The sequence below is a fragment of the Lytechinus pictus genome, chromosome 16, assembly GCF_037042905.1.
Source record: "Lytechinus pictus isolate F3 Inbred chromosome 16, Lp3.0, whole genome shotgun sequence".
NCBI classification, from domain to species: Eukaryota; Metazoa; Echinodermata; class Echinoidea; order Temnopleuroida; family Toxopneustidae; genus Lytechinus; species Lytechinus pictus.
In genome coordinates this window covers 5,463,893-5,478,999 of record NC_087260.1, presented here as the reverse complement: position 1 = coordinate 5,478,999, position 15,107 = coordinate 5,463,893, and the positions used below count along the sequence as shown (strand labels likewise).

General features: G+C 36.6%; 2 protein-coding genes across 5 annotated transcripts in view; one reads left to right on the top strand and one right to left on the bottom strand.

The window, feature by feature from the left end:
• LOC129279346 (histone deacetylase complex subunit SAP130-A-like) overlaps positions 1-4,595 on the bottom strand; it is a 35,816-nt gene extending 31,221 nt beyond the window's left edge. For 2 of the 4 annotated variants that reach the window (XM_054915439.2, XM_054915440.2), the window contains exon 1: positions 4,464-4,595. The gene's annotated coding sequence lies outside the window, so the exon portion shown is untranslated. The remainder of the gene's footprint in view (positions 1-4,463) is intronic. The other 2 variants (XM_054915435.2, XM_054915436.2) reach the window with 1 other exon arrangement.
• A 1,610-nt stretch (positions 4,596-6,205) lies between these two features.
• Positions 6,206-14,743, top strand: LOC135156999 (mediator of RNA polymerase II transcription subunit 11-like). The gene is made up of 3 exons (XM_064111285.1): positions 6,206-6,440; positions 11,022-11,152; positions 12,798-14,743. Exons 1-3 carry the CDS (start codon positions 6,314-6,316, stop codon positions 12,942-12,944), a joined length of 405 nt encoding a protein of 134 aa, XP_063967355.1. The 5' UTR covers positions 6,206-6,313; the 3' UTR covers positions 12,945-14,743.
• Positions 14,744-15,107: the final 364 nt, after the last annotated feature.

Below are 15,107 nucleotides of genomic sequence, written 5' to 3'. Positions count from 1 at the left end.
ATGTAAATTGATACACTGGAACTGCCAAGGGGTGGAATCTCAAGACTTATTGGAAAAAATTGTAATAATCATCTAAAATTTGAATTGAAGGTCAAGTCCACCCCAGGAAAATGCTGACTTGAATAAATAAGAAAAATGAAACTAGCATAGTTCTGAAAATATCATCAAAATCGGATGTAAAATTAGAAAGTCATGACATTTTAAAGTTTCGCTTATTTTTCACAAAACAGTGATATGCACAACTAGATGATGTCCATCACTCACTATTTCTTTTGTTTTTTATTGTTTGAATTATACAATATTTCATTTTTTTACAGATTTGAAAATAAGGACCAACTTGACTGAACCATATAGTATTAAACAATGCTAATTCCACATATTCAGGGAAGAATTAATCGTTGTATCACTTGAAAATGATGAGAAAATGAGAATATTTCATATAATGAAATAAAAAAAGAAATAGTGAGTGGATGACGTCATAGTCTCCCCATTTGCATACCAGCCAGGATGTGCATATAACTGTTTTGTGAAATTAAGCGAAACTTTAAAATGTCATAACTTTCTTATTTTACATCCGATTTTGATGAAATTTTCAGTGTTATGCTTGTTGGATTTTTCTCTTTTTATTCAAATCAACTTTTTGTTGGGGTGGATTTGTCCTTTAAGTATATTTTGAAAGGCCTACATGTACACTACAGTACATGTACACCATTAGATGAGTAGCCGATCAATATACTATAAAAAAATAGATACCTGAGAAAATCACCATCAAATTGCAAATCATCCTTTATTGCAAAAATAAAAACACTAACAAAATGATAAAATATCAAAAGAATGTGTTAAACATGAACTTCCAAACTACTTGAGTGTTGTACAATTTTTTCCTTCACAGCTCACACAGACCATGTTCATTCTATATGCAGCAAATTCTAATGAAAATGCTTTTGACTGTTAGAGCTGTCAACATGAATCACACTATGTTTAATTGATCAGATACATAATTTTTAATTGTAACAATGAGAATTGAATTTCTCCACCTCAGCGTCGCGTAACGTTGGGGAAGTACAATAAGAAACAAGATGGCGGCGTAAACATCGGGCAAGTCTCTTCCGTCTTTTCACAATACTTTTTCATTTTTTTGATGAATTCTTGTTTTAAAAATAACAACGAGAGCGTAGAAATGTCGGAAATGAAGTTTTATCCCATGTACATGATAGAGCTAGATCTTTTAGAAGGAAAGTAGAAATCTCGGGGGTGAAAGTTTCAGGTTTTGGCACTCCTAGTACCATTACATGTATGGACCTCATAGGCGACATCAGTAGTATTTTTGGTTAGAAATCTCTGAGAACAGGATATTTATATTATTATATCACAAGTACAAGCTATATTCCTTTCTCTTATTTAAATTATAATTTTATAGTGTAAATGCATCGTTAGCAACAACAAAAAAATGAAAGAAATGAAGGGGAACTTACATTTTCACGGCTTTTTCCTGATTTTCTGGGCAGCTGCTCTTCTCTTCTGACTCGCGATCGAAGCTGATATGAAGATCACGTGATTCGCGTTCTCGTCAGCTGATCGGTTGGTTATTCTTTTCGTCAGACGTCGGTATTTTATAGATGGCAAATATAGCGATCTTCAACGCTTATATATAAGCGTCGAAATTTGTAGCCATCTCCTTGTATTAGTCTATATATATACGACTTGTCAAACTGTAGCGAACTAGTTCGCTATTTTTCGGATCTCTATATATATACGAGGGGGCATTGTAGCGAACTAGTTCGCTATTTTTCGGATCTCCTCTATGTATATAAACGAGGGGGAATTGTAGCGAACTAGTTCGCTATTTTTCGGATCTCTTCTATATATACGAGGGGGAATTGTAGCAAACTAGTTCGCTATTTTTCTGATCTCTACAAGAGGGGGAATTGTAGCGAACTAGTTCGCTATTTTTCGGATCTCTACGACGGGAAATTGTAGCGAACTAGTTCGCTATTTTCCAGATCTCCTCTATATATACGACGAGAAATTGTAGCGAACTAGTTCGCTATTTTTCGGATCTCCTCTATATATAAGCCTTTATACGATGGGAAATTGTAGCGAACTAGTTCGCTATTTTCCAGATCTCCTCTATATATACGATGGGAAATAGTAGCGAACTAGTTCGCTATTTTTCGGATGGCCTCTATATATACGACGGGAAATTGTAGCGAACTAGTTCGCTATTTTTCGGATCTCCTCTATATATAGGCCTATATACGACGGGAAATTGTAGCGAACTAGTTCGCTATTTTCCAGATCTCCTCTATATATACGACGGGAATCTCCTCTATATATATATACAAGGGGGAATTGTAGCGAACTAGTTCGCTATTTTTCGGATCTCTTCTATATATACGAGGGGGAATTGTAGCAAACTAGTTCGCTATTTTTCTGATCTCTACAAGAGGGGGAATTGTAGCGAACTAGTTCGCTATTTTTCGGATCTCTATATATATATATACGACGGGAAATTGTAGAGAGCTAGTTCGCTATTTTCCAGATCTCCTCTAGAGATCAGAAAAATAGCGAACTAGTTCGCTACAATTCCTCCTTGTAATATATATAGAAGAGATCCGAAAAATAGCGAACTAGTTCGCTACAATTCCCCCTCGTGTATATATATATAGAGGAGATCCAAAAAATAGCGAACTAGTTCGCTACAATTTCCCGTCGTATATATATAGAGGAGATCTGGAAAATAGTGAACTAGTTCGCTACAATTTCCCGTCGTATATATATAGTGGAGATCTGGAAAATAGCGAACTACTTCGCTACAATTTCTCGTCGTATATATAGAGGAGATCTGGAAAATAGCGAACTAGTTCGCTACAATTTCCCGTCGTAGAGATCCGAAAAATAGCGAACTAGTTCGCTACAATTCCCCCTCTTGTAGAGATCAGAAAAATAGCGAACTAGTTTGCTACAATGCCCCTCGTATATATATAGAGGCGATCCGAAAAATAGCGAACTAGTTCGCTACAATTTCCCGTCGTATATATAGAGGAGATCTGGAAAATAGCGAACTAGTTCGCTACAATTTCCCGTCGTATATAGGCCTATATATAGAGGAGATCCGAAAAATAGCGAACTAGCGAACTAGTTCGCTACAATTTCCCTTCGTATATATATATATATAGAGGAGATCTGGAAATAGCGAACGAGTTCGCTACAGTTTGACACGTCGTATATATATAGACTAATACAAGGAGATGGCTACAAATTTCGACGCTTATATATAAGCGTAGAAGATCGCTATATTTGCCATCTTATTATTTCCCGTCAGACGTTAATAATATATATTTTATAATGCTAGCATTCATCGCTAATTTAGGTGAAAGAGATTGAAGTTAAACAGCGCCAGGTCGGAATCATAATTATTTTGGAAGAGTGTATTTATACACTCGATCTCATACCTGACGTAGACGGCGCTATTCAACAAATGCACAATCTTCAATATAAAAAATAAAACAGAAAGAACGCCTTGAACACAGGCCAAAATGCCTAACGATTTCTCCGCGGCATTAACAACTATCGTAAAGGGCGCTCCATTTATCAATAAAGATGGATGCTAAGCTGTCTATGGCGACAAAATTTGCCGCAAATATTTACGAAGAATTGTGAGAAATGGTCTGAAAATGCAACAAAAGAACCGGTGAGTACCGATTAAACATTATTAAAGTTGTAAATAGATTATACATACCTTGTAGATTTAGTTTTTAAGGTGATATTAGTGCTTAGTTCTAAGCTAGGGAGGCCCAAACGCGCGTGAGTGGAGTCCCAGTTTATTAGCACGGGTAAGTATTGGGGTGTCGCCTAGAGTGGGTTTTGGCTGGCTCTGTGTGGGTCTATGAGATAGAAGGCCTGGCTTCGTATGAGAGTAACCTTATGTTAGTAAATGATTTTTACTCTCTAGAAGCCGCCTGGCTACATTGCAGACCAGAGGCAGAGGCTGCCAGAGACAGAGCAGTCAGCTTGTGTTAGGCCTAGGCCTAGTTGTTTATAAAAAAAAAGAGTCAACATTTTCAATTCACATCACATCAGTGATCACATTGATTGTACAGAAATCTACGATTCCTAAAAATTAATTCAAAGTAAAATTATTAAATGCCATATTCTAGAGGAACTCGTAAATACTTCAAATCAAGCAGATATCATATGTCATTTGGAACCATTATTAAAACAAGACATGCTACTGCTAGTTCAGTTGCCACGAAAACACCTACATCGCGACACCGACGGCTCGCACAAGCCGCGACGGTGCCGTACCAATTTACACGGGAATTGTACATGTTCCCGGCAGCAGACAGAAAACACGAAAATAAGGCTCATGTTTGCAATACAATTATCACCATACCGTACGATAAATTTTCTTTCAAATCGTTCACTCAGATAAGAAAATAGTATAGATACTGACTACTTACAAAGATATTTCTTGTCTATTGTGAATCACGTAAATTTCCCAAAAATCTTTGACAAGACACTTCGTTTTTCGCGAAACAATCCCTGACGTACTTCCGATGTTTGAACCGTGTACCACGCCAGGAACTGTTTTTGGTAGCCTTCGTCTGATTGGCCAAAGTACCAAGTAAATACGACAGGGTCACGCTTTTTAGAACGGGGGCTGCCATTGGATCGACTCTGACCCATTGACAGCCTAGTCAATTCATTAGAGGGGTATAAATCAATAGACTGTAGAGGGAACAAGAATACTCACCGGCGCAAGGTCAGGGTGTATTTTTTGCAATCACATGTCAAAATTTACATCCAAGTTCAGAGAATTGAACGAAGTGACTGTCAGGTGAAATGGATTCTGCAAATCCAAAGAATGATATGTCTCATTGGGGGGGGGGGGTGATTCACTAAAATGTTTCAATCATGTCAATTTTCCTTATGTACAGGGCTGTACCCCGGCCGGTCAAATCATGGACCTATATTTGTGCGCGTGCCGATTGGTGGACAATTTTTTTTTTTTTTTTTTTTTTTGTTTTTTTTTTTTGGGGGGGGGGGTCTTCGATTGGGGCCAGTGCCCCCCATCATCATGACTATATAGGGGAAAAATTGACAAAACGAAAGACAAAAGAATTGTCCAAAGACTAACATAGGCTACTATAGCTGTTTATAAATATTTTTTCATCTGATATTGTCCAGTTATATCATCTTTTGTTTTTTCACCAGATCAAGCTAGTTCGTGGTCAGCCCTTTCCCATTCTTAGTTTTCCTCCTTTTATAAAGTAGTTATCTTGTCTTGTACTGTCCTGTCTTTTGTTTTGTCTTGTCTTCTATGTCTTGTCATCCCATCTCTCTTTCTGTTTTTTTTTTCTGTCTTGTGCAACACGCACATCCTAGTATACGAAGACCTCTTTGTGTGAAAAGCTTTGCATTTGTTCAGTAATTATATTTGCATCCGTATGATTTCTTTTGTTCTCTTTTTCTTTCCTGTAATACATATATTGTACGCATATGAGAATAAGTCTACTATACTTCCTTTCCAAGGGGGATCCACAATTTACAAGCTTTGCTTTTTATATTATACTGTTTTTTCTGTTTTTTTTTTTACGAAGTAAGAATGCCCTTCTGTAAAATTGTACTTGATTTGTATTACTTTATATTACTTTGTATTATGTTTTGAATGGAAATGAAATAGAAGAATTGAAATTGAAAAATAAATAGAATCATATAACCAAAATATGATTTAAACATTATATAGTAAATAATATTCAAATACAATACACAAATTCATACAAACGAGAGAAATATATATATATATATATATATATATATATATATATAAAAAATGAAGGAAAGAAAATAATGAGACCCAAAGAGAAAAGGGAAATATAGCTAGGGGACGGGGGGGGGGGCAATTTTTGCATGGGACGGCCCCAAAACTAACTTTTTAATTGCGAATGAAAATTTTGATAGTTTATTGTAATAAAATCCAACACCCAACGGGCAATTGGGAATTAGGATCCCCAGCAAAGCTATGGGGTTCCTTGTTGTTCAGATTAAATTTATTTGGCTCATGCACTCTATCTACGAAGCGTCGAAGGCTGAAACTTTCTTATGAATGAGTATGGATATGGGACGTGTTTCAGCGATATATTTTTCATCCCCATATGAATGGAATCGTCCACGTTACAATAATCATTTCTCAGCTGAGTGCACATTCGTTCAGGTAGCTAGCGCTAGCGCTGGCCTAGTCTATATATATATGCACAGTACAGCTACATTGCATCGCATGTAACGCCGGGGTATTAAACGCGCGCTATATATGATAGCCAGCGCGGCGCGAGGTATATTCCGTACATACAGTTTCATCATGTCATCCGGATTTGAAGATAGATTAAAGCAACTGGAGAGCATTGAAACAGATATTGCCTTAGTTGTCCAACATGCAGGTATACTCTCTTTCCGCTATGATTGCTTATTTTGGTTGAATTTTGAGTGTGTCAGTGATGGGTGAATGAGATTCCCATGAGTTTAATTGAATTGTTCATTGATGATGCGATGCGACTTGATTGAGTGAGGAGCAGTGACCCAGGCCCAGTGACAGTGCAGTGTGCATACGTACATCCAAGCATCAACTCAACCTATATCGACCATGGTATTTCTGTGTATTGAGCAGCTGCAGGGAAGCGTTTCATGAAAGGTGAATCGGTTATCAGGCCAGGCCGTGACCAGATTTCACAAAATGAAATACGGGACAATCAACATAAAAAATCAACAAAGAAGGCCACACTTGTACTTGTGAAAAAATATAAAGAATTGGAAGGGAGGGTGAAGGAAAGAATGAAGGAGAGAAAGAAAAAAGAAAGAAAAGAGATTAATTGAGAAGAAAGAAACAAAAAAAATGAAGCCAGAAGGGGGAAAACAAAAAGAGTAAAAGAAAGTTAGAATAAAAGAAGGATGAAAGAAAGAATAAAAGAGAGAAAAGGGTTTCTGTCATTTGAATTGAATATAGAAAGAAAGAAAAAGAAAGGAAGGGAAGATGAATAAATGTTTGACCGACAAAATAAAGGAGAGAGAAAAAAAGAAGTAAGAAAAAGGAGGAGGAAAGAAAGAATGAAGGGAAGGAAAATGTTTCCTTCATTCTTTGACAGAAAGAAAAAAAGAAAAACAGGAAGGGAAAGAAAGAATCAGAAGGAAAAATAAAATAAAGAATGAAAGAAAGGAGGAAAGATGAGGAAAATAAGGAAGGGAGGAGAGATTGAAAAAAAAAGATAATGGAAGGAGAGAAAGAACGAACAGAAAAAGGAGAGGAAGGGAGAAGGAAGCAAAAAAAGTTTAAGGAAAGAAAGAATGAGGGAAAAAAATAGGAAATTTGATAAAGAAGGCAGGTATTAGAGAAAGAAGGTAAGACAGAAAATGAACAAAGAGAGAAAGAATCAGGAAAGACAGATATAAAGATAGATGGAACATAAAAGGGCAAACAGGAAGGATGAAGAAAGAAGGATAGAAAAGAAAGAAAGAGGAAAAAGTTAAAACTTCAAGCAAACAAAAACAATCCAATCTAACAAAAATTATAATGATATTTGGTATTTTTTAAAAATATTTTTAAAATTTAAAGTTGGGGGCATCTGTTTAATTACCATCATAATTATGGATCTGATTCATGAAACTTGGACATAAGAGTAATCAAGTATCACTGAATATCCTGTGTGAGTTTCAGGTCACATTATCAAGGTCAAAGGTCATTTAAGGTCAACAAACTTTGGCCAAGTTGGGGGTATTTGTTGAATTACCATCATAACTTTGAAAGTTTATGGATCTGATTCATGAAACTTGGACATGATAGTAATCAAGTATCATTGAACACCCTGTGCAAGTTTCAGGTCACATTACCAAGGCCTAAGGTCAATGAACTTTGGCCATGTTGGGGGTATCGGTTGAATTACCATCATAAAGTTTATGGATGTGATTCATGAAACTTGGACATAAGAGTAATCAAGTATCATTGAACGTCCTGTGCGAGTATCAGGTCACGTGACTAAAGTCAAAGGTCATTTAAGCCTTTTAAGGTCATTAAACTTTTGCCATTTTGGAGGTAAAATTATTAGATTGCTGTCATAACTTTCAAAGTTTATAGATATAGTTTATAAATTAAAATGTGGATTTAGGGGTAATCAAGTGTCACTGATACATGTAAGTCTTACATGTAGGTCGCATGATCAAGGTCAAATGTCATTATTGTCAATGAACGTAGTATTGTATCATTATATGAATCCTTTTTTTTTTTAATATTTATTTTATAGTAGTTTTCAAAATCAGCACTGCTGCTATATTGATATGTGCGATGCAGGTGAGACTGCCAGAGGCGCTCCACTTGTTTGTACCTTAAGAACTAAAAGTTCATCATGTCACAGTTTGTAGCTCTGTAAGAGTAATCTTTTGAAGTTGTGTTTTGTTAGATTCACTTTGTAAAAAGTTGGTTTCAGTGCAAAAATGTTGAATTTTGTGAACAGAATCTTACACCTCTAAAAGCTGTGGTCATGTGACTTATAAAATATTAATGAGTATGCAAAAAGCTGCCAATACGTGTGTATATAGTCAATCAGATGACAATAAAATCAAATTATTTCATGGATAATACATTGTAATATTACAGTAAGTGAATAAATATCAAAAGAATTATGTTAGAAAAAAGTTAAGGATCTGATTTTGTTCGAGAAAAAAAAAAGTGAAATTCTAGCTTTTTTGAATCACTAACTACTTTCTAAACCTTATTTTTTGTACATATAGAGGTGCATATCACAATATTTTCTCAACACAGGATGTTTTCAATAGCAAAGCTTTGCTGTTTGGGATATTGGCACTAATTACTATTAAATATGTCAATATTTTCGCGTGTTAAATTTGTGGCCGATCGGCAATTCGCGAAATCCGTGAAAATAACAGCTTACAGTATACAGTATATGAATTAAATATCCATCAGCTGCTTCAGACAAAATAAAGTTACCGAGAGGTTAGAGGGAGACTAGATGAAGAATACTAGGGCTTGTACGGCATCATAAAATGTTTTGAATTCCGGCAGGGATTTATTTAATCTTTATTCTGCATGTCATAGGCCTATATATATTTCTTAGTATGTATATATATATATATATATATATATATACACTAGCTTATTTTTAATATACTTTATATTTGGTGAACTTTGGTCTCTCCGGTCGCTTTATCCTCGAGTCTCGCCCCCCCTCTCTCTCTCTCTCTCTCTAACATTATAGATCTTGTAATGATCAAACTAAAAAACCTGATTTGCAAGGGACTACATGTATATATATTTCCCCCCAAATAACAAAAGCTAACTTACTAGTTATGGAGATAAAATATATTATGATCTACAATATGATTCTCGTAAATTAATAGACCTATTCTTTAATGGAAAAATAGCCTCAGGCTCTCTTCGGATCCAGCCGACGTGCTCTTTTTAAAAGTCGATAGGCATTGACCTGCAATCACCATGCTCACTTTTCCTACAAAATCTTCCCAAATTTAGCCCCAGAAAACTATGAAAATATTGTGAGCATTGAGTTCATACTTTCATTGTGCAATCATGATTCAAAGATTGTTATATAAATCAACATTCAAGTATCAAGAATAATTTCAATACGAAGAAATCAGACTTAAAAAAAAGCCTGGATTTTGAGTGACACTACACAAAACATATGGCGTTGTATGGCTTCCCGAAAGCCGATTCCGCGTTTGCTCTGTTTTCATTCCCGTGATCCTTTGCGGTGACATACGCCATCACGCTATTTGCGATAAGGTCTATACACCGGGTGGATTTCCCTAGGAAATCCATTTTTAGAGGGTGAAATAGGTTTGTATCTGCCAATGAAGGTGTAAAAAGTGTGTTAGTTTAAATATGAAAATTAGAGGTTTCTTACCAGACCGATCTCATGTAGATCCCTAGATCCATTTGTAAACAAGGCAAATACAATAGGCTTGACCCTTGAACCGCTTCATTATGATGTACCTTCGATTAGCGATGTTACAAAATGCTGTTTTGAAGAACAATTTATAGATCAGAATCATTATTTAACAAATAATAAAATTTGATACGTGATTATAAATAATTATTATTATAAATAAGCAGTTTCTTACCAGTATTTGTAAACTGATTCAAGAACAAGGCAAGAAAGAAAAAGAAAAAACCCAAAAGTTTATAGGGTAACTACTTTTTATGCAGTCTGCCCTCTGTATCACTTGATCTGAAGGTAAATTGCCAACTCGTCCATGCATCACATGGTCTACATTAATAGTCTATTGCCATTCCGTCCATCAACATTTTGTCTAACAACCATTTGGTCCAATAATCACTTTGTCTAATCACATGTTCGTCTATGACCATTTTGTCTCATAACCAGTTGGTCTAATACCCACTGTGTTTTTATTCATTTCGCCCAATTAACACTGTCAAATTAGACCAAATGGTATATGGACTAAATTGGCTATTGGACCGACTTGATATTAGACGAAATGGTGAGTTGATGAAATAGCATTTAGACCCTATGGATACTGGACGAACTGATGGTAGACCAAATGATAGTAGACGAGTTGGTAATTTAATAATAATAATAAATAATAATAATAACGGCATATTTACCCAGGGTAGCCACTTCAGTTCCAAAAACTGTTCTCCCAGCGGACCCTGCTATACTTATTACCCCGGCTTAAGCACGGCTACCTTGATAGGGCGCTCGAGCATTCGAGGAATTTCTTCCTACCGGGTACCCATTCACCTCACCTGGGTCGAGTGCAGCACAATGTGGATAAATTTCTTGCCGAAGGAATTACGCCATGGCTGGGATTCGAACCCACGACCCTCTGTTTCAAAGTCCGGAGACTAATCCACTGGGCCACATTGCTCAACCAATTTGACAAATTGGCAGTAGACCAATTGGAAATAAAGTTAATAAACCAAACTGAAAACGTTTTACAATATTTTTTTTGCCTTCCCTTTCAATCCTGATTCACAGGAAAAGTGATACAAGAACTCTCCAAGGACAGGCCACTTGAGAAACAGGTTGACTCCAGCACCAAAACCTTTGCCAAGACACTGGAAGCTGTGGAGAAGAGACTCATGGAGCAGATAAATTATCTTTCACAGGTAAATGGATAGGTTCATGGTAATAAAGATAATATTCCTCTTTAACCCTAATTCTCCCGGGGGGGGGGCCATAATGGCCCCCCCCTTGACAATTTTCGCGATATATCTGCTGCGCAAATTTTGTTGACCTCGCCGCTCACTGACTTTTTACTTTCAAGTCTCGCGCAAATTTTGAGACCAAATTTGTGACGCCCGGGTACACGGTTACGACATTACGCAACATTATGTAAGTGCATGTCAGACCCAAAATTGCTCATAAACGTGATTTCATGTACAAATCCAATGCAAATTGTGTATTTAGCCAAAATTCATAAATGTATCATTATTTCTACTTTTACTGATTAAACTGAATTAATTTTGCCTTGTTTATGATCAGAACTAAGTCTGGAATGATTTCCATTGAAAAAAACAATAAAAAACAAAAAGTAAAAAAACAAAGAAATACATAAGAAATTCATAAAACAATAAAATACATAAGAAATTGATTTCCGAACCGAAGTTTTTTTAATTGCGATTGTTAAGATTGCTACAAAGAATTTTTTTACCAAAAATTAGCATTCTAGGAGCTTTATTTAGTGAATTATAGCAAAAAGTATGATTTATGCATAAATTAGCATAATTAATTCATATAAAATAAAATCTCATTATTTTGGAAAATTTTACCATACAGCCTTGTAGATTACATCGCACACTACCAGTGTGCAAATTTTTGCGTCGCTCGCGCAATCGGCGGCCGAGATCTTAAGGGGGGGCCATAATGGCCCCCCCCCCCCCGGGATTGACAAGAATCAAAATACCCCGGGAGATTGAGGGTTAATGTAGCCCTAAGGCTATCTATATAGTGACACAATATTTGCTCCTGCACCAATTGCTCTGGGCTTAATTTCAAGATGTAGGGTTAGGGTTGCAATAGGGGTTTATGTTCGGTTTATTTAGGCTTAGGTTTAGGGTGGGGTATAGTGCTGAACCCAGGGTTGGAGTTGGTCATTCGATTAGTGTGTGGAAATTAGAGCGGAGCAATTGTCGCCAGAGCAAATGTCATGGAACCATCTACATTTATATTCTATACATGTATGTACCAAGTGATTACTTTTGATTAGTGTTTTTGTAAAGTCATAGTATTACCGTATTCATTTAGTACTGGCATGCTTGCAATTTTGATAAAATTCAAAATTGAAATATTCAAATCAAACATATCTTGTGCCCTCTGTAGGCGGTAAAGACGAGTGATGGATTTCTGCTGATAGAAAAGGTTCTTGCAAAGACGTTCCACTTGTTAAAGAATATTCCATGTTCTACCTCCCTTTTGATACCTCCTATGGTTACATGATATTTGCTCCGCCGGCGATTACTCTTCTGCAAATTCCGCACATTAATGAAATGACCAACTTCAACCCATCATTTAATAATACTACCGCTATACCATATCCTAAACCTAACCAAACACCTAACATAAAACCCAGTTGCAACCCTAACGTTATATCATAGATGAAAAGAAGCCTGGAGCAATTGGCTTGTAACCCTTCTTATTGTATCTGTATTGTTATTTTTATACTGTTATTTTACTGTTTTTCGTACAATAAAGTATTAATGGAAATTGCAAAACGTTCATTTGATCAATTCGATCCAATTCTTGCAATTCCAGGTATCAACGGGACAGCCCCACGAGGGATCTAATTACGCCGCCCAGAAAGAAGCTCAGATGGCGATACACAGACTGGAGCATGCCAAGACAAAACTCGTAGAAATCAAGAAAACGCTCACGGTTCCGCCATCGGGAGTGTCGTCGTGATGAATGTCGTAGTAGTCGTTTGCATGGACATGTTATGAGACTCCCCCATTGGTGTAGCCATGTCAGGCATGTCATACTGAGAGGAAGAGAGTAAGCCACGTCCCATTATCGCTAGAGACTGACATCGTCGGTGATGCAAAGTGAGCCGGCAAGTGACCAGTGTTGCCATGCTGATGTCAGCGCTGGTGTCAGGTCATCTTGATGATACATGAGCATGCCAAGAACTAAGTATTGAACAGTTTCAAAGGATGAGATGGAACCACTGATATTGCCATCAGCCCTTTGTCTATTTCATCATATCCATTTGATAACTCCAGGGGCCTGTAACACCAAGTTTAGCAATCATTGTATTGTAGTTGTCCTCAATTATTTTGACGATTGATTACATTGATTACAACATACAATTCTTTATTATCATTATTTGTTTGGCGTCAGCTGTGCCTGGGAGGCGAAAAGCGAACTGAATCACTGACCCGCAGGTCTCTCCTTCGGATAACTGATTTGGGGGATGGAGGCGGACCACTACACCGGGGTTTCCCCCCCCCCCTACTCTTATTCGAATAGTGCAGTGGGTTATTAACGTGCAAAGGTGGTGACTCTCCTCTACATGGGGCCTCCAGTTAACTTCCTATCCAAGGGACAGTGTTTTTCACTGTAACAAAGCCTGCATCTATGGAACAGGGGAGAGATGTTAACACACAATGCAGGCTTCAGTCATCCACCCGGGGTGGACTCTAACCCATGACCATTGGTTCGATAGGCAGACGCTTTTCGGGACAGTGATCTTCCAGAGTACTGGTAAATCAAAACTGAAGTCCATTTTGTTTTTTTTTTAATTTGCCTTTGCAAATCTTGCAAGTTTGTTATATCATTTAAAAGATTGAAAAAAAAAACATTTCTCAAAATTTCCTGAAATTTATGTATGTACTTGTAGGTCTTTAGCTAGTATAAGAAACCATAACCTTAACCCTCACCCTATATTGTCCACATTTTCCTTGAAAGTATTTTAGTGTGGTGACTGGTTAAAAATTACCAAGAAAATGAGAAATGTTCCCTTCTTTGTCAACTACATAAAGATTGATTTCTGTAAATTTCAGTTGACGTTAGACCTTACATCAATGTATCCCTGTGGGACAATAGTAAGCTGGATCATATATACAGGTGAAGCCAATGAAAATTTTGGCTTTTTTTTTTTACTTTTAACTTGTAATCACATGACAACTTTGCAGTACTTGTACGTATACTTACACTACACTGGGTGATTTCAAGTTCAGTGTCGACCTTTTGGTGTTGGTGTTGGGTCAATTTTTACACGGTTATAACACCAAACATAAAATGAAGGTGGTCCCGAAAAGTCACTCGCTGGTTGTTGAGATGTCAATTGTGTGATCTGGATCAGTTTTACAAACTCTGAATAAGTTTTGGAACTCGGAGAAGCAATCCAAATTTCAACACCAACACCAAGGCCAACACCGGACTTGAAATCACCCACTGCGTGTAACATAGATTTTACTGGTGAGAGTGTAGTAAAGGTGCATACACACCAAAAATGATCTATACACACCAAATATAGACTGGGACAAATAAGTCACTCACAGTACAGATGCATAATAACGGCAGGTTTTTCTTTCTTATGAGCCGTAGGTAATGATGATGTTCATTCTCCTCGAATAGCTTAAATAAATAATTTCATTTTCACTTGTCTGTGAACTGTAATGTATTGACCAATGTCCTTGCTGTATTTGGTATGCATGCAGGTGCCTTTAGTTGCTCTAAGCTCCTTTTGACCACCACCCCCCCCCCCCAAAATTTATTTTTTATACTGTCTCTTTGATTTTTTTTACTTTGGAACAGGAATAAAATCACACATGTGAATTGCAAAGGTCACATTGTATTGTATACTTTGTTTGTCTATCCAATATCCATGGAGGTAGAAAGAAATGGTCTATGATCCCATCATTGGAAATGTATGTGATAATACCATGGAGGTTGATTATATACATGAAGTGCATCCCACAAAAAAAAGGAATATAGATTTCTTAATAAATATGTTTTCGATATATTTTTGACACTTATGGTAAGAGTGGAATCTATTCTTTTATTTAAGACCAAAAGCTTAGCAAATTTTCCATACATGATATATTGCAAATATTGAGGCATATT